At 39.6% G+C, this 27,880-nt stretch overlaps 1 protein-coding gene across 1 annotated transcript in view; it reads left to right on the top strand.

Annotated features, from left to right (window-relative positions):
• The window catches only part of LHX4 (LIM homeobox 4), a 42,401-nt gene extending 14,953 nt beyond the window's left edge, over positions 1–27,448 (top strand). The window contains exons 3-6 of the mRNA XM_069981900.1: positions 16,755–16,957; positions 21,326–21,480; positions 23,600–23,768; positions 26,649–27,448. Coding sequence (XP_069838001.1) covers positions 16,755–16,957; positions 21,326–21,480; positions 23,600–23,768; positions 26,649–27,010 — 889 coding nt within the window. The 3' untranslated portion in view covers positions 27,011–27,448. The remainder of the gene's footprint in view (positions 1–16,754; positions 16,958–21,325; positions 21,481–23,599; positions 23,769–26,648) is intronic.
• The last annotated feature ends 432 nt before the right edge of the window (positions 27,449–27,880 follow it).

The following is a 27,880-nucleotide window of genomic DNA, read 5'->3' as shown; positions in this document are numbered from 1 at the left end:
TTGTCTTCTATATGTTGAAATCATTTGTGCCCTGTATATTGTTAGTATTTGTGCCCCGTATATTGTTAGTATTTGTGCCCCGTATATTGTTAGTATTTGTGCCCTGTATATTGTTAGTATTTGTGCCCTTTACGTTGTTAGTATTTGTGCCCTTTACGTTGTTATTATTTGTGCCCTGTATATTGTTAGTATTTGTGCCCTGTATATTGTTAGTATTTGTGCCCTTTATATTGTTATTATTTGTGCCCTGTATATTGTTAGTATTTGTGCCCTTTATATTGTTATTATTTGTGCCCTGTATATTGTTATTATTTGTGCCCTTTACGTTGTTAGTATTTGTGCCCTTTACGTTGTTAGTATTTGTGCCCTTTATATTGTTAGTATTTGTGCCCTGTATGTTGTTAGTATTTGTGCCCTTTACGTTGTTAGTATTTGTGCCCTGTATATTGTTATTATTTGTGCCCTTTATATTGTTATTATTTGTGCCCTGTATGTTGTTAGTATTTGTGCCCTGTATATTGTTAGTATTTGTGCCCTTTATATTGTTATTATTTGTGCACTTTATATTGTTATTATTTGTGCACTTTACGTTGTTAGTATTTGTGCCCTGTATGTTGTTAGTATTTGTGCCCTTTACGTTGTTAGTATTTGTGCCCTTTATATTGTTATTATTTGTGCCCTGTATATTGTTAGTATTTGTGCCCTTTACATTGTTATTATTTGTGCCCTTAACATTGTTACTATTTGTGCCCTTTACATTTTTAGTATTTGTGCCCTTTACATTGTTATTATTTGTGCCCTGTATATTGTTAGTATTTGTGCCCTTTACGTTGTTAGTATTTGTGCCCTTTACGTTGTTAGTATTTGTGCCCTTTATATTGTTATTATTTGTGCCCTGTATATTGTTATTATTTGTGCCCTGTATGTTGTTAGTATTTGTGCCCTTTACGTTGTTAGTATTTGTGCCCTGTATATTGTTATTATTTGTGCCCTTTACGTTGTTAGTATTTGTGCCCTGTATATTGTTAGTATTTGTGCCCTTTACATTGTTATTATTTGTGCCCTGTATATTGTTATTATTTGTGCCCTGTATATTGTTAGTATTTGTGCCCTTTATATTGTTAGTATTTGTGCCCTGTATATTGTTAGTATTTGTGCCCTTTACGTTGTTAGTATTTGTGCCCTTTACGTTGTTAGTATTTGTGCCCTTTATATTGTTATTATTTGTGCCCTTTATATTGTTATTATTTGTGCCCTGTATGTTGTTAGTATTTGTGCCCTTTACGTTGTTAGTATTTGTGCCCTGTACGTTGTTATTATTTGTGCCCTTTACATTGTTATTATTTGTGCACTTTACATTGTTATTATTTGTGCCCTTTACATTTTTAGTATTTGTGCCCTTTACATTGTTATTATTTGTGCCCTTTACATTGTTATTATTTGTGCCCTGTATGTTGTTAGTATTTGTGCCCTGTATATTGTTAGTATTTGTGCCCTTTACATTGTTATTATTTGTGCCCTTTACATTGTTATTATTTGTGCCCTGTATGTTGTTAGTATTTGTGCCCTGTATATTGTTAGTATTTGTGCCCTTGACATTGTTATTATTTGTGCCCTTTACATTGTTATTATTTATGCACTTTACATTGTTATTATTTGTGCCCTTTACATTTTTAGTATTTGTGCCCTTTACATTGTTATTATTTGTGCCCTTTACATTGTTATTATTTGTGCCCTGTATATTGTTAGTATTTGTGCCCTTTACATTGTTATTATTTGTGCCCTGTATATTGTTATTATTTGTGCCCTTTACATTTTTAGTATTTGTGCCCTTTACATTGTTATTATTTGTGCCCTGTATATTGTTATTATTTGTGCCCTGTATATTGTTATTATTTGTGCCCTGTATATTGTTAGTGTTTGTGCCCTGTATATTGTTATTATTTGTGCCCTGTATATTGTTATTATTTGTGCCCTGTACATTATAATTTGGGAGCTGTATTTTATTATTATTTGAGCACTATATGATGGTATTTATGCCCAGTAGACATGAGTGAACTTATAGTAAGTTCGGCCGAACGTGACCTCTTAAAACATTAAATCCTGTTGCCTGAAAAAGATGGATGCAGCCCTAAGAGACCTATGACTGTATTTGTGTTTGGTTGAACTTACTGTAAGTTTCATCTCTGATGTCTTATATGTTGGTATTATTTGTGCCCTGTATGTTGGTATAATTTGGGCACTGCATATTGGCATTAATTGAGCACTATGTTGGTATTATTTCTGCTCTGCATGCTGGTTTTTATATGAGCACTGTATGTTGGTATTATATCAGCGCTGTATGTTTGTATTATATGAGCGCTATATGTTGGTATAATATGAGTGCTGTACGTTAGTATTATTTAAGCCCTCTATGTTGGTATTATTTGAGCACTGTATGTTGGTATTATATGAGCGCTGTATGTTGGTAATATTTTTTGCCTTATATGCTGGTTTTATATGAGCACTGTATGTTGGTAGTATATCAGCGCTGTATGTTGGTATTATTTGTGCCTTATATTTGATGATTTTATTTGAGCCCTCTATGTTGGTATTATTTGAACACTGTATGTTGGTATTAGATGAGTGCTGTATGTTGTTATTATATGAGCGCTGTAAGTTGGTATTATATGAGCGTTCTATGTTGGTCTTATATGAGCGCTGTATGTTGTTATTATATGAGCGCTGTATGTTGTTATTATATGAACACTATGTTATTATATAAGCGCTGTATGTTGGTATTATATGAGCACTCTATGTTAGTCTTATATGAGCGCTGTATGTTGGTATTAGATGAGCGCTGTATGTTGTTATTATATAAGCGCTGTATGTTGGTATTATATGAGCACTCTATGTTGGTATTATATGAGCGCTGTATGTTGGTATTAGATGAGCGCTGTATGTTGTTATTATATAAGCGCTGTATGTTGGTATTATATGAGCACTCTATGTTGGTATTATATGAGCGCTGTATGTTGGTATTAGATGAGCGCTGTATGTTGTTATTATATAAGCGCTGTATGTTGGTATTATATGAGCACTCTATGTTGGTCTTATGAGCGCTGTATGTTGGTATTATATGAGCACTGTATGTTGTTATTATATAAGCACTGTATGTTGGTATTATATGAGCACTCTATGTTGGTATTCTATGAGCGCTGTATGTTAGTATTGTTTGTGCCCTGTATGTTTGTGCCCTGGTTCTATATGGCGGCATTATATGAGCTCCACTAAGTGGCATTGTGTTCTTTTTTTCAGGTGCCATCATATGGCACTATTATTTAGGCATCTTCCTGTATGAGGATAATTCAGCACATGATAAAATAGTTAGTAGCCTCTAGGATAGTACATCATATGCAGACACTGGCAGAAGTCACCACAAAACGCATTGTCAAACCTATGCTTGTATGCTTGGTCCGATGGCCAGTAAGCAGTGAAATACCAGTAAAAGTGTGTAATGTCTCTGGTTGGTGTTATACAGCAACACGTCTGACTTTCTTCCCTATCCAGAGCAGCTAGTAACTAAGGGAAGAGTCATTCCAAATCAATCAAAAAGTTTCTACCTCCACAGGATTTATATTTATAGTGATCAATACCCAATGGTACTATTCTTAATAAATATGTCACAGTTTTAAGATTTATATGTAAATGTGATGTTTTTTGATTTTTTTTTTATAATTTTTTTAGCAGTGCCCTCCCTATGCCCACAGACAGCAATACAGTGAAAAGTCACACCTGTGAAAAGACAATAAACCATTCTCAATAGATGAAGCTCACAGCTCAGCCTCCCCCTTCCCTTTGCAGAGGTCACAGAGCATACCTAGAAAACACTATTTATGTGAATAGGGTCTGCTATAAAAAAAAATAAAAATAGCTAACTAATAAATAGATAATAAAATGAAATAAATAAAATAAAACAATAAATAAAATTAATAATAAATAAATAATAAAGTACAAGAAATTAAATAATCAATACAAACAGAAATTAAAAACCAATTAGGTGGCATTCACTTTTCAATTACTTTTTTCCCCCCTCTTTGCATTTAAACAAAAGGTAGGTAAATTTATGAAATTTTGAATATATGAGCTTTAGAATTTATTTTTTTAGCTTTTAAATTTTGCAGCTCTATGGGAGTTTTACTGAGGCTATGAAGGGCTGAGGCCCAGTTTAGAGCCTTCATTGGTAAGTCCATTTACTGCCACAGAATGGAGATGAATGGTCTATTCAAGAACAGACACTAACTGATGCAGATGGATACCTGAGAGATCCTATTGACTTCAGTGGGGTCCAGTGGGTTTCCCATTTATTTTGCAGTATTTGCACGGACAAAAAAATTACTGCTTGCATTATTTTGCAGTTTCCACAAAATAAATGGAATTTGAGACGTTGCACTGTGGAGTTATATTGCAGTACCTTGCACCAGTGCTACTAATAGTAATAGTGGAGATGCAGGTACCAGTGCTTGTAAACATCAAAGGGGCTGCAACACTTACACAAGCAGCGCAGTTCCTTCAGCAGGGGTGCTGGGAGTGGGACCCCCAGTGATCACTTATCCAGAGGACAGATCATCAGTTTTATAAGGTTTGATAAACCCTTTAAACTATGGGACAAACTTGCCCAATATGATGGGGGGAAAAAGTTGTCCAAGTTTCCATGTTTTCCCAGACTCCCTAGGGCTGCATCTAACTTCTTTAGCCACCAGTATTCAAATACTGAGCTATGAGACTCAAGAATGCCCGAGTTGCACTCTGCACCATTGTTCTATTGCACGGAAGGACCCTTTACGACTGTGTTCACACTCCGTAAGAAAAAAAAAAATACTGCCATAATTATGAGGTTAAAATACGGCTGTAACAATGTCCTCCATTGATGTCAATGAGAAATTGTCCAGCAGTAAAAACAGCATAAGGAATTATAGCCGTAGTTGATTATGACCATCCAAATAATGAAAATGCTTATATTTACCTCCTGATTTTAAAAAATACAGCAGTTTTTCCCCCCACCTGTTCCCATTGTTTTATTTTCCATCACAATTTCGACTGTATTTTTAATAATTATTATTATTTAAACATTACTGTTTTTACTGTGTGAACATTGCCTTGGACTGTGTAGTTTTGTATTATGTATTAGTTTTATGGCAAAAATGTGCTCCTAAAGTGCTGCATTTTTTGGTGTAAATAAACCACACCCCCTTTTAGCAAAGCCATGTCAGTAAGCCCTGCCCCTTTGTCACTCAACGCCCAAAAATGCCTATAAAGTGTCTAAAGCACATTGAAAATCTGTTGGAAGTCTGGTAAACAAGTTATAAGTATGGGGTTACTCAATACACAGCTCCACACCCAATGCACAGAACTCCCCCTGGACTGACCGCTGCAGCTTTCTCATCACTAAGACTCCTGTGTACAAGTAGCTTCATTCCCTTAGATTTGGTGGCTTTGGATTATGTAAGCCCTGTAATGCCGTCTCTGAGTAGTTAAGTCACATACTGCTGCAGGAAACATTGACCTGAGGGGTAACGCTGTCTACTAAACAGCAAATGGCCCCCTTACATAATGTTATATAAGTAACAATAAGTGTGCCCCGCCACCATGGTGTGAGAATAAATCCTAAGATCATCATCCATAATACTGATGGTATTTACATGTAAATGAGATATTAGTACAGGCAATCTAATGGCCAATGTCACCATGGATGCAGAATAAAACATCTATCTATCTATCTATCTATCTATCTATCTATCTATCTATCTATCTATCTATCTATCTTTCTATCTATCTATCTATCTATCTATCTATCTATCTATCTATCTATCTATCTTTCTATCTATCTATCTATCTATCTATCTATCTATCTATCTATCTATCCAGGGCCGGATTAAGGTTGGTGGAGGTCCTGGGCAACAATTTTGTTGGGGGCCCCCCATTTTCTTCTCCCACAAATAAAACATACAGCAATCTATATAGGTGGCTGATTACTGTAGTGGACTTAGCACCTACCCCTCCTCACTCCTGGCTGTATGGCTCAGCATCCTCCTCTGTTCTGCATATGATGGTCCCTAGAGGCTGCAGTGCAGAGGAAGATGCCAGGCCCTAGAGACAGGATGGGGGAGGGGTGAGCATTGCGGTGTGTTTAATGCGAGAACACAGCACTTCAGTACTTTCTGTGCTCTCCTGCCCACTGTGTCAGCCACCACAGCTAGCATATGCAGTTGTGAATCGCAGGCAGAACCTGGACTTGCAAGTCTAGGTCCCATCTTCAGTTCCCAACCATATAAACTACCTGAAGCAGTAAAGAGCACCCAGAAAGTACTTAAAGGTTGTGTATAATCTATAGCGGATATGGTACATATGAATATACCCTAAGGATCATGGCATATATAGCTGCACACAGGCTACATGTCATATGCTGCACACAGGCTATATATCATACTCTACACACAGGCTATATATCATACTCTGCACACAGGCTATATATCATACACTGTAAACAGGCTATATATCATACACTGCACACAGGCTAAATATCATACACTGTACACAGGCTATATGTCATACACTGCACACAGGCTAAATACCATACACTGCACACAGGCTAAATACCATACACTGCACACAGGCTATATATATCATACACTGCACACAGGCTATATATCATACACTGCACACAGGCTGCATATCACACACTGCACACAGGCTAAATACCATACACTGCACACAGGCTGTATATCATACACTGCACATACATATACCCCTGCTCTGATATATGCCCCCATAGTATATACCCCTGCTCTGATATATGCCCCCATAGTATATACCCCTGCTCTGATATATGCCCCCATAGTACATGCCCCCTGCTCTGATATATGCCCCTATAGTATATACCCCTGCTCTGATAAATGCCCCGATAGTATATACCCCTGCTCTGATATATGCCCCCATAGTATATGCCCCCTGCTCTGATATATGCCCCCATAGTATATGCCCCCTGCTCTGATATATGCCCCTATAGTATATATCCCTGCTCTGATATATGCCCCTATAGTATATATCCCTGCTCTGATATATGCCCCTATAGTATATATCCCTGCTCTGATATATGCCCCTATAGTATATATCCCTGCTCTGATGTGCCAATACAAAACAAAGCCTTATACTCACCTGATTTGGGCAGATGACAGGTCTTCTCTCCTCTGGCTCTTCTCTGTTCCTTCAGCCTGAAAGCCACTGTGACAGATCCTCCAGCATGCTTCATGATGTCACATCCCTGCTGGAGAGATCAGGTTTCCTTGCTGAGGTCCCACGCTGTCCTTTCCTCAGTGAGGGGGAGGGGCGAGGGGGGGAGTGAGGGCCTCAGCAGGAGACAGGTACCCGGAAGCTTGACAGGAAGAATCCATTCAAAGACCCACCAGGGGGGAGTCTGAGCCTGCCAGGAGGGAGATGCTTACACAGGATTAACCCTACACCTCCCTACCTGGACAGCATGCAGTGTGGCCAGTACTGTGTCCAGGTAGGGTTTCCACATGCTTTTTGTGCGTGGGACTGGCTCCCAGACACCACTTCCAGGTTTGGGCTAGTGGAGGCCCCCTAGTGGTGGAGGCCCCTGGGCACGTGCCCATGGTGCCCTCTCTTTAATCCGGCTCTGTATCTATCTATCATCTATCTATCTCCTATCTATCTATCTATCTATCTCCTATCGATCTATCTATCTATCTATCTCCTATCTATCTATGAAAACCAAGCTGAGCTGGTTAGATATCACTGGGCACCTCTGCTCCTTTGTCTTGCAGTTGGCGGGGGTCTCAGTATGATATGTACATTTTTATTTTATATCCTTTTTAAAAGGGCTTTCCTACAATAGTAAATGATAGCATATAGTGTGAACATTTCATCACTTTCCAATTGATCGTATCCATCTTCTGAGTGTCTAGTGCTAGGTAAGGCTATGTTCTCACACCATAAAATATGTCCGTATTTCCAATATAATAATTTGCTCGATTGAAGTTAATGGGAAATTGGCCATATAGAATAACATCCGTAATTTATTACGACCATCCAAATACTGAACGTGCTCATTATTTACCACCTGCAAAATACATCCGTTTTTTTTCCATCTGTTCCCACATTTATTTTTACTCGAAGTTACAGTCCTATTTAGCTTTTATTTTACTGTGTCTGAACCTGCCCTATAGGAAAGGTATCACCTACTTGGTATTGAAACATGTGTATGTTCTTTTTTTTCTGTTTCTATTTTCTGAATAAATAATTTTATGTTACATTTTTAATAAATTTTTATGAGGACAGCAAACTGAGCTGCTATTAACAGCATTTAGAGGTATGCTTTACAGCAATCCCCATGGACATATAAAACAATAGACATTGGGGGACATTTACTATTGAGTCTAAAACATGCCATTTTTCTATTGAGTATTTGTCTGTTTATTTTCCCAGCTGAATAGCACTACATTAACAAATATTCATAAATTTGTGAATAAAAATAACCATGGATTATGCAAATTTTTGGGTGAATATTTTAAACAGACAGATATTAAAAAATCGCATCTAAAAAAATATTCCCCCAAAGAGTGCAAAAACAAAAAAATAGGTGTAAAATGGTATGTTTGGTAAATATATGGGGGAGATTTATCAAACTGGTATATATAAGAATTGTCTCAGTTGCCCCTAGCAAACAGATTCCACCTTTCATTCCTCACAGATTCTTTGGAAAATGAAAGGTGGAATCTGATTGGTTGCTAGGGGCGACTGAGCCAGTTCTACTTTACACCAGTTTGATAAGTCTCCCCCATGGTTTTTACACCCATTTTTGGACTAAGTTCTATTTATGAACCAGGCGAAAATTTTTTAGAAACAATTTTCTCGTAATCTGCCTTTTTTCAGTATTGGCCTAAAAATTTGCATATTACAGGATTTGTGCCCAATTTATCATTTGTGCAATTTAAAAAATAATCACAAAAACAAGTGTAGGCGTTCATCTGGTCAGTAGTAGGTGAATTTTTTTTTGCACAATTTGTTTGTGAATATTCTGCAATTTTTATTCACATATTTATTAATTCTTGAACTAGTCCTATCTGACTGGGTAAAAATTTTTTTTTTAATATGTCATTTATTTTTAAAATCACATTTTAGACTCAATAGTAAGTGTCCTTCATTGAGTTTTCTCAATGTAATGTATCACCTATAGAGAATTAGTCTGGTCCGATCTATATAGTGGTGTCAACTTTCGTGGTGATGTTGCCTGTAATGAGGAGGAGGGGAGTATCTGTTAACTTATTGATAGGCTTCGTAGTCGGATTAAAAACTGCAAGATTACCGGATTATTTTATAATATAGTGAAATGGAAAATTACAGAAATATTTTCAAAAAGTCTTAAAAATATGTTTAACAAGACAAGTTGATTTAGAAAATAAGTAATTTTCCGATAACATTTTTCTTTAGGCTATGTTTTTACAAAGGGAAAATGATGTCTGTCTTTCTGGGTGGCTGCTATTTTAGCAGCAAAGGATGGCCTTCTATTAATAATGACGGACACAAGTAATGATCATGAACGTTATTTCATAAAACTGTTGGCGTGATAATATTATTATTATTTGTGGGCATCATTACTAATAAATAGATGGTCATCTTTTGGTGCTAAAATGACCCTATCCAGAAAGATGGCCATCATGACCAGACATGTCGAAACGTTTGATTGGTCAAGGTCCCTTTATTCTTGTGCACTTCACTCACTGGCTCGTGTACTGATCCGACTCAGTATATGGGCTCCGTAGACTAAGGGCCCTATTACACGGCACGATTATCGTGTGAAAAATCGTTAAATTGTTTAAATTTAAACGATAATCTTTCTGTGTAATTTCAGGCAATGATCGAAAAATCGTTCGTATGTCGTTGATCGTTGATATAGATCTGAACCTAAAATTATCGTTAATCGTTCGCTAATCGTTGTAATTGCACATTGTCCATTGTTTTTCTGGGCTCAGAAGCAATAAACGATCATAGTAACGATCGCAATAGATTGTAGTAACGACTGTAAGTAACGATTATCGTTCTGTGTAATATGGTGAACGATTTCAGGTTAGCGATAAACAATCTCGTTTGCGATCCTTTATCGTTATGTTGGGTTTACACATAGCAATAATTGGCCCGATCGTATGATTAACGATTTCGAAGTAACGTTTTTTTTATAACGATTAGCGTTTAGATGGAACAATACATTGTACGCAAAAATTGTTTTGCGATCGCTTAAGTCTATTTTGCACATAGGTTAAATCGGTGAACACGGAACTATCTGCGACTTTTTTGCAAACGACCAACGACGATTTGAGAACTTGTTTAAGGGTCAAAATGAACGATTTCTCGCTCGTCGCTTGCTTGTTCGCTGCGTTTGCACATACGATAATCGTTCGAATTCGTTCCATGCCGTGTAAACACAGCAATAGTCGTTAATCGTTAAAAATCGCTCAGTGTAATAGGACCCTTACAATAGAGTCTCTGTCCTGCAATCAAATTGGGCGGTGAGCTGAAGAGTGACCTGTTAAAGCCATCACTTCAACAGGTCATGGTTTTTAAGATATCTTAGGGTTGCCTGTTTTATCCAGGTCATGTGATAGACATCCAAGTACTGTGCTCTACTATTCCTGGACATACAGATAGTGCCGGACTGGCCCACCCGCGGACCGAGGAATCCTCCGGTAGGCCCCCAGCTTTAGAACCTACCACTAACACTGAATGACATGCCGTTTCTCACTGATTCTTCATTGGTGGGCCCCCAGGATCATTTTTCTCTGGTGAGCCCCAGATACTCCAGTCCGACACTGCATACAGGTATTGGCCTATACCTGTACTATAACAAGCCTTGGACGGACTGGGGTATCTGGGGCCCACCAGAGGAAATGACCCTGAGGGGCCCACCAATGAAGAATCAGTGAGAAACGACATGTCAGTCAGTATTAGTGTAGGTTCTAAAGCTGGGGGCCCACCGGAATATTCTCCGGTTCTCTGGTTGGCCAGTCCAACACTGCGACCTGTGTGATCATCACATGACCAGGACCCAGTAAATAAGGAGGGATCCCATTTGATGACAGCAAATAGCACTATTGCCACTTAGCCCTAATAATGTACAGATTGTATAAAAACAATGAATATATCTCACATGCGTATCATATAGCACCAGAAAGAAGCGTATATTCCAGTTGGTGTTTTGGCCTTTCACCTATATAAAAGACAGAGCATGGAGTGGCTCAGTAAGGGTCTTAGGCATTCACAAGCAGTCTAAGCCCAGCTGTGCCCTATGACACAGAATACATAATGCAATCTTCTCCTGTTGGCGCCCCCCCTCCCGGATGGTCACCCTAACCTCTGTAATCATTGCTGTAGAGCGGCAGATAGCTGGCTTGTATTTATAGGCTGTATTTGTTATGGTCTTTTACTGATACTCAAATGGCCGGTATTACTGAACATATTCTCCCCAGCCTTGAGAATGTAATCCCAGCAATGCAGGCTTTATCCTTGGAAGTACTGAGATAGCTGGAAGCCGTCACCGTCTTGATGCTTAGAATGTCAAGAAGCTTGGAAGGATTCGGAGACGGAGGCCAAGTGTAACAGTCAGGAACATTTATTCCGGGGTGAGGCTTAATTACATTTAAAGCGGCCCTGTCACCGTGAATTAACATGTCCTGAATCAATGGGAGAGAAATACTTTGATGCCAGCCATTAGGACCAGAAATCAAGATTTTAAGGCTGTTTACTGAAATCGTCTCTCATTTCTATCCTGTTTAGAACCAACACCTTTACAGCTTTGCTTAATTGAATAAATAGCAGTTAAAATTTATTATTTAAAGGAGTTGTTCACCCCCAAATTTTTTCATTCAAATCGACTGGTCTTAGCAAGTGCCAGAGATTTGTAAATTACTTCTATTAAAAAATCTCCAGTCTTCCAGTACTTATCAGCTGCAGTATGTCCTACAGGAAGTGGTGTATTTTTTTTTCCAGTCTGACACAGTGCTCTCTGCTGCCACCTTTGTCCATGGCAGGAACTGTCCAGAGCAGTAGCAAATCCCTAAAGAAAACCTCTCCTGCTTTACAGACTGGAAAATATACACCACTTCCTGCAAGACATGCAGCAGCTGATAAGAACTGGAAGAATGGAGATTTTTTTTATAGAAGTAAATTACAAATTTCTGGCACTTTCTGTGTAATGCGCCCCTATTCACTTGAATGATTCGTGGAGTCACATGATGAGAAATTGCTACATGCTGGTTTCTGACCAGAAATCTGAATAAATAGCAATTAAAATTTAATTCCAGTATGTAAATTTTAAATCTAATAAATCTCACACTGGTGCAGTAGCTGAATCTAGACCTGGTACTTAAAGGGGTACTCCAGTGTATATTTTTGTCTTTCAGAACATCTGGTGTGGTCTGCAGGAAGTGGTGTATTCTTTTCAGTCTGACACAGTGCTCTCTGCTGCCACCTCTGTCTGTGTAAGGAACTGTTCAGAGCAGTAGCAAATCCCCATAGAAAACCTCTCCTGCTCTCCAGACTCTACCGTAGATTTGAATGGGTTTGTTATGGTTGTCTCAAAAAAGCCATTGCTGTGCGTATTTTTCTGGCACTTTTGTCACCTTTTGTGGTCCCGCAGCTAGGTCATGTGATGGCAGAGGGGAAAAAAGTTCAGTACAAAAAAACGCCTAAACCACAAAAAAGATCATTCACACATAAAGTCAAAAACACCAGAAAAAAATGCCTGAAAAAACGCAAATGCATGGGTTGGCAGATTTTGGAGGCCTGAAAAACGCCACAAAAAAAGGATGTGTGAGGGCACCCTCAAAGAAGTAAATTACAAATCTGCAACATTGCACAGCTATTGGCAAGAAATTTGTGTAACTATGAACATGACCACATCGGATCTCTAGCCTTCCAGTACTTATCAACTGCTGTATGTTCTGCAGGAAGTGGGTTATTCTTTCCAGACTGACACAGTGCTCTCTGCTGCCACCTCTGTCCATGACAAGAACTGTTCAGAGCAGTAGCAAATCCCCATAGAAAACTTATTCTGCTCTCCAGACTGGAAAGAATACACCACTTCCTGCAAGACACACAGCAGCTGATAAGTACTGGAAGATTTTTTAAATAGGAGTAAATTCAAATCAACTCGTGCCAGAGATTTGTAAAGATTTTTTTTTTTTTTGCCTTTAATCATGTCCACTTCTGTCCTATGATGTCTCTTTGTAAAGAATCTACTTATACTTTTCAAATGAAGTCTTTACCTACCTATATAGTAGGAGAGCTCATCTATAGTTATATATTATATAATATAGAGAGCTCCATCTAACCGCTAGTTATATATTATATAATATAGAGAGCTCCATCTAACCGCTAGTTATATATTATATAATATAGAGAGCTCCATCTAATTGCTAGTTATATATTATATAATATAGAGAGCTCCATCTAACAGCTAGTTATGTGTTATATAATATAGAGAGCTCCATCTAACAGCTAGTTATGTGTTATATAATATAGAGAGCTCCATCTCACTGCCAGTTATGTGTTATATAATATAGAGAGCTCATCTAACCGCCAGTCATGTGTTATATAATATAGAGAGCTCATCTAACCGCCAGTTATGTGTTATATAATATAGAGAGCTCATCTAACCGCCAGTCATGTGTTATATAATATAGAGAGCTCATCTAACCGCCAGTTATGTGTTATATAATATAGAGAGCTCCATCTAACCGCCAGTTATGTGTTATATAATATAGAGAGCTCCATCTAACCGCCAGTCATGTGTTATATAATATAGAGAGCTCCATCTAACCGCCAGTTATGTGTTATATAATATAGAGAGCTCATCTAACCGCCAGTTATGTGTTATATAATATAGAGAGCTCATCTAACCGCCAGTCATGTGTTTTATAATATAGAGAGCTCATCTAACAGCTAGTTATGTGTTATATAATATAGAGAGCTCCATCTAACCGCCAGTCATGTGTTATATAATATAGAGAGCTCCATCTAACCGCCAGTCATGTGTTATATAATATAGAGAGCTCATTCTAACCGCCAGTCATGTGTTTTATAATATAGAGAACTTATCTAACCGCCAGTCATGTGTTATATAATATAGAGAGCTCCACCTAGCCACCAGTCATGTGTTATATAATATAGAGAGCTCCATCTAACCGCCAGTTATGTGTTATGTAATATAGAAAGCTCATCTAACCACCAGTTATGTGTTATATGATATAGAGAGCTCCATCTCATCACCAGTTATGTGTTATATAATATAGAGAGCTCCATCTAACCGCCAGTCATGTGTTATATAATAGAGAGCTCATCTAACCGCCAGTTATGTTATATAATATAAAGAGCTCATCTAACCGCCAGTTATGTGTTATATAATATAGCGAGCTGCATCTAACCGCCAGTCATGTGTTATATAATATAGAGAGCTCCATCTAACCGCCAGTCATGTGTTATATGACATAGAGAGCTCATTCTAACCGCCAGTCATGTGTTATATAACATAGAGAACTTATCTAACCGTCCGCCATTCATGTGTTATATAATATAGAGAACTCATCTAACTGCCAGTCATGTGTTATATAATATAGAGAACTCATCTAACCGCCAGTCATGTGCTATATAATATAGAGAGCTCATCTAACCGCCAGTTATGTGTTATCTAATATAGAGAGCTCATCTAACCACCAGTTATGTGTTATATAATATAGAGAGCTCATCTAACCGCCAGTCATGTGTTATATAATATAGAGAGCTCCATCTAACCGCCAGTCATGTGTTATATAATATAGAGAGCTCCATCTCACTGCCAGTTGTGTTATATAATATAGAGAGCTCATCTAACCGCCAGTCATGTGTTATATAATAGAGAGCTCATCTAACCGCCAGTTATGTTATATAATATAAAGAGCTCATCTAACCACCAGTTATGTGTTATATAATATAGAGAGCTCATCTAACCGCCAGTCATGTGTTATATAATATAGAGAGCTCCATCAAACTGCCGGTGATGTGTTATATAATATAGAGCTCCATCTCACCACCAGTTATGTGTTTTATAATATAGAGAGCTCCATCTAACCGCCAGTCATGTGTTATATAATATAGAGAGCTTTATCTAACTGCCAGTAATGTTTTATATAATATAGAGAGCTCATCTAACCGCCAGTCATGTGTTATATAATATAGAGACTCATCTAACCACCAGTCATGTGTTATATAATATAGAGACTCATCTAACCGCCAGTCATGTGTTATATAATATAGAGAGCTCATCTAACCGCCAGTTATGTGTTATATAATATAGAGAGCTCCATCTAACCGCCAGTCATGTGTTATATAATATAGATAGCTACATCTAACCGCCAGTCCTGTGTTATATAATATAGAGAGCTCCATCTAACCGCAAGTTATGTGTTATATAATATAGAGAGCTCATCTAACCGCCAGTCATGTGTTATATAATATAGATAGCTACATCTAACCGCCAGTCATGTTATATAATATAGTGCTCAGTGTTTTGACTGTTACTCATGTTTTACCATCCCCCTATGAGGAGAGTAATATTTGCTGCCATTTTAAAGTATAAAGTTTTATATATATATTTATTTTTTTAATTTTTTTTTCACTTTTACCCATTTTGTACTGTATTGCTAATACATATAGATAATTATTAACATGTATGTAGGAGTGGATTGACCATTCGTGGATCAGGGCAGTGCCTGGAGGGCCCTACACCTCTGGGAGCCCACGGCCCCTCAAAAAGTGCAGGACTAGTAACAATTGAAAAAGTATTGTATGGAATAGAGATGAGTGGCGGGTAATAACTGAGAGGAGGTTACTGCATAACATCACATTCTCTGGCTTTGTACACAAGGGCCAAATCATCAGCGAGGTCTCATTGGTCATTTGTGTATTATCTCATAAGAGATTAACGATAGCGGCAAATGATTTCATCCAAAGCCAACCTTAAATGTCTTCTGCAGAACACTTGGGGCCCTGTTGTATTAGGAGCCCATATGGTGGCCAGCCAGTGGTGGTCCAGTCTCATGCTATTAAGAATTAGTAAATATATATTACATATGGTAACAGTACATGACTAAAGCTTCACCACTCATCAGCGAACAGAAACCCTAGTATTAAAATGCAAACAGTAATGTTTTTTTTTTTTGTTTTGTCATTACAGGGATGTTCCGGAGAAAAAAAAATGTTTTAAAATCAACTGAACGTTATACAGATTTGTACATTACCTCCATTTAAAAAATGTGAAGTCTTCCAGTACTTATCAGCTGCTTTATGTCCTGCAGGAAGTGGTGTATTCTTTTCTGCGATCTCGGCTGCCACCCCTGTCCATGTCAGGAACTGTCCAAAGCAGTAAAGGTTTTCTATGGGGATTTGCTGCTGCTCTGGACAGTTCCTGACATGGACAGAGGTGTCAGCAGAGAGCAGTGTGTCAGACTGGAAAGAATACACCGCTTCCTGCAGGACATACAGCAGCTGATAAGTACTAGAAGACTTTAAAACAGAAGTAAATTACAAACCTATAAAACCTTCTGCCACCAGTTGATTTGAAAACATTTTCTTTTCTCTCTCGAGTACCCCTATTATTTCTTTGACATCTTTTCGAGGTTTTTCTATTGTAATTTCTAATAATTATATATTTTTTTTACCAGACGATTTGGCACTAAGTGTACAGCCTGTCAGCAGGGGATCCCTCCAACCCAAGTGGTACGGAAAGCTCAAGACTTTGTATATCACTTACACTGCTTCTCCTGCATCATCTGTAGTCGACAGCTGGCCACCGGAGATGAGTTTTACCTAATGGAGGATGGCCGGTTAGTCTGTAAAGAGGACTACGAGACTGCAAAACAGAACGGTGAGAATTGGTTTATTTTATGTTGGTGTATGCTGGAGTCTATATTGCAGTGGTTATATGTAGTGGTTTTCTTTGGTGGTTTGGGTGTATAGTTAGCTTGATCAGTGTGTGATCATTGGTTTGGATGTATGGTTAGCTTGATCATTGGTTTGGATGTATGCATAGTTGCCAAAATTAGTTTTTTTTCCCCCAGGGACACTTTAGCGTTTACAAGAACGGATGTGGTTTAATGTGGGTGGGTATTGATGGGGTGTGGCCTAGAGAGGTGTGTAGTTTGCAGGGTGTGGCTTGTCACCAGTGTTTTTTTCCCCCACAATTTTTCAGTTAGAACAACACAAAAGGAGCATTACACACCCCAGTATCAGGTATCCAGCAAATTAGACACCCCAGTATCACGCCTCAGCATATTCCACACCCCAGTATCAGGTCCCCAGCATATTACACACCCCAGTATTAGGTCCCCAGCATATTACACACCCCAGTATCAGGTCCCCAGCATATTACACACCCCAGTATTAGGTCCCCAGCATATTACACACACCAGTAACAGGTCCCCAGCATAATACACATCCCAGTATCAGGTCCCCAGCATATTACACACCCCAGTATCAGGTCCCCAGCATATTACACATCCCAGTATCAGGTCCCCAGCATATTACACACCACAGTATCAGGTCCCCAGCATATTACACACATCAGTATCAGGTCCCCAGCATATTACACATCCCAGTATCAGGTCCCCAGCATATTACACACCCCAGTATCAGGTCCCCAGCATATTACACACCCCAGTATCAGGTCCTCAGCATATTACACACCGCAGTATCAGGTCCCCAATATATTACACACCCCAGTATCAGGTCCCCAGTATATTACACACCCCAGTATCAGGTCCCCAGTATATTACACACCCCACCTCAGAGCAGCATACAGACTGTGACCCAGGCATAGCACTCCTTCTGACTGACTGTATATACTTGTAGTTTGTGCCAATATGATGCAGCTGCACCCCATATCATAATACTACTACGCCCTTTTACCTCCTGCCCCTCCATCATCATGCTACTACCCCCTTCCTCCTCCTGCTCCTCCATCATCATACTACTACCCTTTCATCCTCCTGCACCTCCATGATCATACTACTACTCCCTTCATCGTCCTGTTCCTCTATCATCATACTACTACCCCCTTCATCCTCCTGCCCATTCATCATCATTCCACTACTCCCTTTTTCTGTAATGAAAACAAAAAAACTATACTCACCTGTGAGTGAGATCACTTGCGTGGACAGGGGGCAGGGCTTCCCACAACAGGGGTGGAGCTTCCCAAGACATACCCAGGACATGGTTTATCGGGGCTGTCTCCGGAAAATCAGGCAGTGTTGGCAACTATATGTATGGTTAGCTTGATCAGTGTGTGAACATTGCTTTGGATGTATGGTTAGCTTGATCAGTGTGTAATCATTGGAAAGACCAAGGTAGATTCAGACTTCACTTCTTATGTGATGTTGGGCAGAAATTGATATTGGGCAAACCATCTACAGCAGGGACGGGGAACCTTCGGCTCTCTGGCTGTTGCAAAACTACAATTGTAGTTTTGCATTAACTGGAGGGCTGAAGGTTCCCTGTCCCTGATCTACAGTAACATTGATGATTTGTTTTTGTGTCTCTGACACATTTTATGGAATGTTTGGTGGGAATTGCTATTTACAGATGTCATGCCCACATGGCTAGATTAATGGGGTGCGCCAGCAAAAATGTTATTCTTTCAAATCAACTGATGTCAGAAAGTTAGAAAGATTTGTAATTTAATCTCTAGTCTTCCAGTCCTTATCAGCTGACGTATGTTGTGGTGTATTCTTTCCAGTCTGACACAGTGCTCTCTGCTGCCACCTCTGTCCATGATAGGAACTGTTCAGAGCAGCAGCAAATCTCCATAGAAAACCTCTCCTGCTCTAAACAGTTCCTAACATGGACAGAGGTGGCAGCAGAGAGCACTGTGTCAGACTGGAAAGAACACACCACTTCCTGTAGGACAAACAGCAGCTGATAAGTACTGGAAGGATTGAGATTTTTAAATAGAAGTAAATTATATATCTGTATAACTTTCTTATACCAGTGGATTTGAAAGATTTTTATTTTTTTTTTGCCAGAGAACCCCTTTATAGGGTTATGGTAGTTCAATGGCTGTGTAACCATGAGGCACTAGTAAAGTATATGTCCATGTGTTGGATAGAGCAATGTTAGAATGTTACAGGAATAATCCAGTACTAAGGCTTGTATTATGCGTATTATACTTCCTAGAGAAGCCTGAGAGCCCCAGTTCTTGTCTCTGCAATTTGTACAGAATGTAAATTTTGCTGCAACTTTTTGGTAGCCAAATGTTTGATTGAAATAGAATGTAGTAATTGGCTTGATGACATCATCACTGACAGCAGAAAACGACCGCTTTCTGGTAACAGATGAAGCCTCTTCCCAGATGTGCTATTCGTCATGTACGGTGTGAATGATGATGATGAGAGTCCCTGAATGATGATACTCTCAATCTGTGAATCAGGAATAAAACAGTTGGCTATAAATACATCACAACTTTTAAAGGGGAACACATTGTCATTGTCTTATTGCACTATTAAAATACATAGCATAAAAAATACAATTTGGCATTAAAGTACCCAGTTTGGGACCGACTTAAACATTGATGGCATAATGTACCACACAACTGGGGGTACTGGTGACATCAGTAAACAGGCTTGTATCAATATATACCAGTAGAAGTGTAAATTGAACCCAAACCCTGTAATGGTACCCCAATCTCTCATGTGACATTTAGAATCCTGGTGTCTTGTTATGGGACAGAGAGGTACAGTATTATGGGCTCCTTAGGTTGTAGGGCCCAGGTGCATGGCTGCATCCTCTATAGCTACACCTCTGCCAATGCTAGTGCAGCATCATGTATTACAGGGGTAAACATACCGAATAGATGCAGGAAAAGTAAGCAATTTTTCTGAAATCACCTTCATTTCTGCAGGTGCCGCAGTCACTTTAAACAGTTGACCAGTAGTGGTGACAAGAGTCAGACCCCCACTATTCTAATACTGATGGCTTAGGCTGGGTTCACACTACGTTTTTGAAGTCCGTTTATTTTTCTCCCCATCCGTTTTTGCAAAAAACAAATAGAAAGGCGGGTGCAATTTTGGTCCGTATTTCGATTGACTTTATATAAAAACTATTACTATTGACTATTATAAAAAAAATAAAAAAAAAGGATCAAAAAAGATTTTTTTTTTAGCTAACACAAAAAACATGGTCTACTGAATATTTGTGTACGCTAAAAAAATGCACCCGTTTTGATCCCTTTTCTTTTAGAATGGACCAAAATAGATTGCATACAGTTTTGCAAAAACGGATGGAAAAAAAAAACGACTGGAAAAACATAGTGTGGCTCTAGTCTTATCCAGATTTTAAGATAACCAGGCTTTCGGCCTGTGTAAAAGTGTCAGCAGTCAATCGGCCGTTCACATCTTTTGTGTGGTGCTTAAATTCATCACTATCAGACGCACATGTGTCCTGTAAACAGGACACGTGTGGCTGATAATGGCCACACAAAAGATACAGTGCGGCCCTGGAAGCGTGATTAACAGCAATGCAATGCGAGCTCTGATCTCGCTGATCGTCGCTCATTTGTGTCCGTGTAAACGGACCTTAATGCAAGAAAATCACAATGTGTGCAAAGGTAATGACAGCTCACGTATAGGCAATGTGGTGGGATATCCCGATATCGCATTAAGATTCCAGCATCAGCATCTTCACAGCCAAGAAAGTCGATTAAATCTTCATCCTGGCCATTATAAAGTCATTGGGGGAGATATATCAAACATAGTGTAAAGTGAAACTGGCTCAGTTGCCCCCAGCAACCAATCAGATTTTAACTTTCATTTTCCAAAGAGTCTGTGAGGAATGAAAAGTGGAATCTGATTGGTTGCTAGGGGCAACTGAGCCAGTTTCACTTTACACCATGTCTGAAAAATCTCTCCCAATGTGCTTGAAAACCGTAACTGTTTCTTGTGTATAAAATAACCTGAAGGTTGGATTAACCAGAATCTTAATGCAATATTATACGTGGGAAAAATCACCTATGCATTTTAAACTTCCAATTTTTCGACTCCTGTGCCTAAAGTACCTATCAGCAGACACCGGCTGTTTGTTACCAACCACTGCACCAATATAGTCTGCTGACAGGTTTACTAGGTGACCATGGTGAACCTGAAATCTTGCGCAGCCCAGGAATAAATTATTATTGCACTAACTATATTTGGTACATATGATATGTATAATTTCTAATGGTATTCTATATCCCTGTATTATTTAGATGATTCAGAGGGTGGAGCTAAAAGGCCTCGTACCACGATAACAGCCAAACAGCTTGAGACGTTAAAGAACGCTTATAAGAACTCACCAAAACCGGCCCGGCATGTGAGGGAACAGCTGTCGTCTGAGACTGGGCTGGATATGCGTGTTGTGCAGGTATATCACAAAAACATATATATTATATAAATTGTTGTAGCAACCACAAAAAATATGGACAATCGCTATAGCAATGGTAAATTTCTATCTTTTATTATATACTGCCCTTATGATTGTCTAACTGGTCCCAACATAATTGACCTTGCACATAATTCATGCAGATGGTGCCAAATCACATGCTAACCATCCATGGTATAGAACAGGGGTGTCAAACTGAAATACACAGTGGGCCAAAATTTAAAAATTGGAGAAAGCCGCGGGCCATGATATTTAATGAAGATTGCATGCAGCGTTTTTGGCACTGCCTATCCTAAAGTAATTTTCCCAACATGGTAGTTACCCATTATCCCTCAAGCAGTAGGTAATCCCATAATTGTGCCCCATGTAGTAGCCCCCCTCCCAATAGTGCCCCACATACTAGCCAGGCCTACTATTAGAGCCCCACATAGTAGCCAGCTCTCCCAATAGTGATCCATATAAAAGCACACCTAATAGTGCCCGATATAGTAGCCAGACCCCCGATAGCATCCCATATAGTAGCCAGCCCCCAATATGTCTTATATAGTAGCCCCCCTCCCACTAGTGTCTTACATAGTAGCCAGCCCTCCCAATAGTCTCTTATATAGTAGCCAGCCCTCTCCCATAGTCTCTTATATAGTAGCCAGCCTTCCCAATAGTCTCTTATGTAGAAGCCAGTCCCTAAAATAGTCTCTTTATATAGTAGCCAGCCCTCTCCAATAGTCTCTTATATAATAGTCTCATAAAGTAGCCAGCCCTCCCCAATAGTGTCTTATATAGAAGCCAGTCCCTAAAATAGTCTCATATAGTAGCCAGCTCTCTCCAATAGTCTCTTATATAACAGTCATCTATACCCAATAGTGTCTTATATAGAAGCCAGTCCCTAAAATAGTCTCTTATATAGTGGCATGCAGCCTATGAGATTATAATATGGGCGGTCTGAGTGGCCATCCGGACCACCCATATTATAATCTGCTGCAATGTCAGGAAGGCCAGATTTAACACAGCAATGGAAAAGTGTGGCGGGCCATAAATAATGGCACCATGGGCCAGATTTGGCCCGCGGGCCAGAGTTTGTCATGACTGGTATAGAACTTGCATATAGCAACAAAACCATATGGTGAAAGATGGTATTGTTTGTGGGAACACCAATAAAAGGGGCTACTAGGTAGTGATGACAGTGGTGCAGGTGGCTTTATACCAAACTATGGTCTACCTAAATCCAGTGATATGCCTAAAGAGCATATTGGAAACAGCTCTCTTGTGCTACCTTCAAAGTTAGTTTTTCTTTCAGGCCACTGTTTGTGCTCATTTAAGAAGCCTCAGACCATGACTGGGGAATAAGCCAAGCAAAAAAACTTCTCCTAATGAATATGATTGGGGAAGTATTTCTCCCCCTTTTTTTTAGCTTGGCTTATTAAATTCCCAGTGCACTTCTTAAAGGGGTTAGAAAACATTCTAGAAGACAGCGCCACTCTTGTCTCCAGTTTGGTTGGTGTTTCGCAAATCAGTTCCATTGAAGTGAAGGGAGCTTATTTGCAAATCAAGAGTGATGCTGTCTCTAGAAAAAAAGTGGCCAGGTTTTCCTAATGCTGGAAAATCCCTTTAAGGAGAAACATTACAAGACACTACCCCTTTGGCCGCCATCAGAGCCTGTACCTCCCTAAATTTTTCTTGGATGGACTCTACCAGTACCAGCGTTGTATGAATATCAAGTTGGAATATCACTAAGTATTGGACTGGGCAAATCTACAATACTTTAAGTCAAGGATGGGAAACCTTTGGCCCTCTAGTGGCAAAACTACAATTCCCATCATGCCTGGACAGCCAAAGCTTGAGCCTACAGAGTGGGGGATTTTTCACACTGATCTATCTAAAAGACCAAAACCTAGAAGGGCATAGTCTGATCTTAGATTCTTCTTAAGTATCTCATACTGGCAACATCTCTAATGAAGATAAGGCCAACGTCACCAATGAGTTGGCTTTATTAATGTGTGTCAGTAAATGGTACACTTAATCTGATATTATAGAACATTATGTCCTCACCCTTCCTTTCCTTATACATTGTGTTCAGAGGATGACGTGACTCTTCTCTCCTCAGGTTTGGTTCCAGAACAGAAGAGCTAAAGAGAAAAGGCTGAAAAAGGATGCAGGCCGGCAGCGATGGGGTCAGTTCTACAAAAGCGTAAGGAAATCACGGGTAGGAAAACCAGGGAAAGAGAGTTCTACAGAGGATTGTGGAGTCAGTGACAGCGAACTAAGTTACAGAGGTAAGTAGCATTACACTTCCCAATGTTCCTAAGCCATATACTCTTACCCAAGACTATGATAATGCTCATAGAGACTGGGCTACACATACCACATTTTGGCATCCTAGACTCTTAACCCACAAGATCATATTTCAGTGGACCATTGGTACACAACAAGGGGCTGCTTAAAGGGATTATTCCAATTGTCAATGCAGTGTGCCTGCCTGGCTACCACTTCCTTCACTTTTTATGGGACCTACAAACATAGTGGAGTTTAGCACCTGGTAATGTTTGGAAGTAGAACATAGAATGAAAAGTGTGGTGATTGAGTGTGTGTGTGTGTGTAACATGTATATATTTAAATATATTTGTTTAATGTATATATGTGTAATGTGTGTATATAAGTGTGTGTGTGTGTGAATATATGTATATAAGTGCATATGTGTGTGTGTAGTGTGTGTATATATGTACCTAATGTGTGTGTATATGCGCTTAAAGGGAACCTGTCACCCTCCGTGCCGGGGTGACAGGCTCCCGACCCCCGCTACAGCCCCCTATACTCACCTGATCCCGCCGGGTCCCGCTTCTGTATCGGGTCCGGTCACGGAGATCTCAGCCGCTGCAGCCCGGCGCGAGAGATGAGTCCAACGCTCATAGAGAATGACGGAGAGTCCAGCACACCGTCATTCTCTATGAGCCCTGGACTCATCTCTCAGCGCGCGCGGCGGGCTGCATCGGCTGATATCGCCGTGACCCGACCGGATCCAGAAGCGGGACTCGGTGGGATCAGGTGAGTATAGGGGGCTGTAGCGGGGGGTCGGGAGCCGGTCACCCCGGCACGGGGGGTGACAGGTTCCCTTTAATGTGTATATGTGTTTGTGTATATATGTGCCTAATGTGTTATATGAGTAGTGTGCGTGTGTGTGTGTATATATATATATATATATATATATATATATATATGTGTGTGTGTGTAATGTGTATATATGTGCTTAATGTGTATATATTTATATATGTGCTTAACATGTATATGTGTGTGTCTGTCTATATATGTGCTTAATGTGTATAAATGCATGGTATGTGTATATACATGTGTATGTGTACATCTTGCATACACGTGTTTATGTAGCCACTGTATGAATGGGATGAGAAGCCCAAACACACATCTCTTACCAAGACCTTGTGTTGTCGGAGTCCACTTCCGATGAGCAAATGTGATCCTGTTTCTGGAAGAAAGCAATGATGTTTTTCTAACCCCGTCCAACCCCTTTAAAAGTGCCATTAGAATATTCACGTCCAATTTAGAAAAGTTACAGTGTTAAATGTCAGAGCACATAGAAGCCTGTATAGCTCAATAGCCATAAAGGACTATAAAAAATTCTGCTTGCGCTCCATTAGCTTCATGATGCCAGTAGCTGGCTCAGAATCAAGCAACATCTGGAATGCTGAAGATGGCCCATTTTAAAAAGTGCAAAGCAATTCACCCAAGCCTTAAAGTTCCAATGAATTATGGGAGTTGATGCAGTGTTGTTGTGAAATATAGTGTATTGTAATGAACTTTGTATTTGTCGGCCGTTTCTAGAGCTGCAGGAAAGTTGTAGCCACAACGGAGATGACAGCAATCGGTAGTTACAAACCCCTCTCCATCTCCAGTAAATACCTGAGTAGTATTCCCTGCAGTCCATTTGTCAAACACGGCCGTGAACCAGGCAATTGATCAAATAAATAAGGACGCGGAAGGACGATTAATCATACCTCTAGTTCAGCCATCAAGCGGTTTATGATGATTTTTGTGCGTGTGGAATATTAAACAGCTTATAATTCAAAGCCGCTGCCTATTATTTTATATCAGACTAATTTCTTCATTATATCTATGCTTTAGTATACTATAAAGAAGAGCTTTATACTGTGACTTGTCATGTTTAATGACATACTAGGACCGTCCTGGAACCTAGCCCCTGGCCAACATTCAACTATCTAGGAACACAACTCCATGCTCTATATATTGTATTCAAAAGGTTGACTTGCAGAAACCATTTTTATATCCTCTGTATAGTCTTAAAGGGGGATTTCTGCATTATTATTATGTTGCTAGGGCTAAGTTAAGATTTAAACGCCTATACTTACCTAGCCCCGGTACCCCGTTACCCCCATTCAGCTCCTGTTATTCCTGCAGCGACCAGTGATTGGCTGAGCCATCATGTCCTGCACTTGTCTTGGAAGAAGACAGAAAATCGCGGGACTGGACAGGGCTGAATAGATAGTGGTCCGCAATTCATAGACCACTACATTCTAGACAGTAGCCCATTCCGCAATTGCTACAGCATGTTCCTTTTTTTTTTTTTTTTTGGGGCCTATTGCGGATGTGTGAAATCAATGGGGGACATGTATAAAAGGCGAAAATGCCTTATTTTGGCGCAGATGGGGCAGAGTGGTGTAAAAATTATCGCAAAAAGGGTATTTTTTTTTAATTTTTTTTTTGCATCAGCCCCATCTGCGCAACCTTAAACAGTGGGGCGAAGAGGGGGCATTACAGGGGGTTCGGCAATGAGCCTCTACATAAATCCCCTGAGCTCCGGAGCTGCGGGAACATTTGTAAGCCCCGCGTAAAAAAAACACCGGACTTCATAAATGTCCCCCAATGTGTTTTCAATTTTCCATTATTGCAGATACGCAATTACGGACAAATTTTGCGGCCGTTTGAACTCTCATTGACTTTCATCAATGCATTATAGACCAATTAAATAGAACATTATGCTGCAGATGTAAAGACATCTCTACCAGAAATATCATGGTTACAGCTGTGTATTATTACACAGTCTAAATCTCCTTAAAATTTTGTATATTTAAAAATATAAGAATTTTAAATTTCATTACATTGTGTTTTTTTTAACCCCCCAGATGACCAGATTTTGTCAGAACTGGGATCAACGGCTGGTCTTTACAGTACTGGAGGGGACCTTGTGAATGGGCCTCTAGTCAACGGAGGATTTACAATAGATGCAACAGGACAGTCCTACCAAGAACTTCATGATGGTAGCCCATATGATATACCACAATCGCCCTCTTCTATTTCATCCCTTCCATCTCATGGCTTACCTTACAACATGGACAATGCAGGAGGGCTTCTCAACCACCCTCCTTTACGAGCACTACCAGCTGCTCCAACCTCCGACATCTCCACAGAAAGCAGCATGGGCTATCCAGACTTCCCAACCAGCCCAGGTTCCTGGTTAGATGAGATGGACCATCCTCCATTTTAGAGAGAAAGGGATTGAGGTCAGATGATTATCGAGTTTGCCAAACTCTGCAGACACCACACTCAGCCTTTGGAAATCTCCGAAAATAAAATGTCATGCTCCCCCATTCTGGACAGTTCTGCAAAACTGAAACTACTGACACCCATATCCAGTCAACTTGGAGATGGTGACGTAGGGTGGAGGATCTCCCATAGACGATGCTCGGTAAAACAATGTATTGATATAGAAACGGAATGTTTGCACTTTTGTGGGTTCTGAATCTCCCTGCCTAATCCTGGGTGATCAAGAGACGTCTTCCCACATTTCTCAATTCTCAAGAGTCCATACTCACGAGTATTTGTGTCATCTTGCCACTTGACAACATCAGATGGATCCAACCAACACCAACACCAGCCTTTGTACAAGGCACAGACCATCAGTTTAACATGCAACCGACAATCTATACCCATTATAACGCAGCATTTGTTGTGGGACAGAATCATATGTTTCTGAATAAATGAAATAGTGAGATGAAAGTATTTGAGTTTATTATCTCATTTTCCGTTAAAGAAATCTACAAAAGCTAATGGAAACTGTTAAGCATACTACAGATTAATGTTTATTGGATGGCAATGGGGGTAATTACTAAAAATATTAACAAGGAGGGGAACCACATTTCCCGGAAGTAAAGGGTTAAAAGTATATACTAATGGTTCCCATACACCTTATACTTTTTCCGACAGTACCTTTTTCTAGCTTGTGGCAGGTTCAGCTGTCAGTATACAGTGTATGGGGATCTCCCCCAGGTGTCCACCGAAGATGACGTTGGTGGAGATAGGGTTTGGGCATGATGGAAAATCAGGAATGCTAAGCTGTGACGAACGTTCCTGTGTT

This window comes from Dendropsophus ebraccatus, chromosome 8, assembly GCF_027789765.1.
Source record: "Dendropsophus ebraccatus isolate aDenEbr1 chromosome 8, aDenEbr1.pat, whole genome shotgun sequence".
Taxonomy (NCBI): Eukaryota; Metazoa; Chordata; class Amphibia; order Anura; family Hylidae; genus Dendropsophus; species Dendropsophus ebraccatus.
The sequence above is the reverse complement of the archived record's forward strand: the minus strand, read 5'-3'. Positions and strand labels throughout refer to the sequence as shown.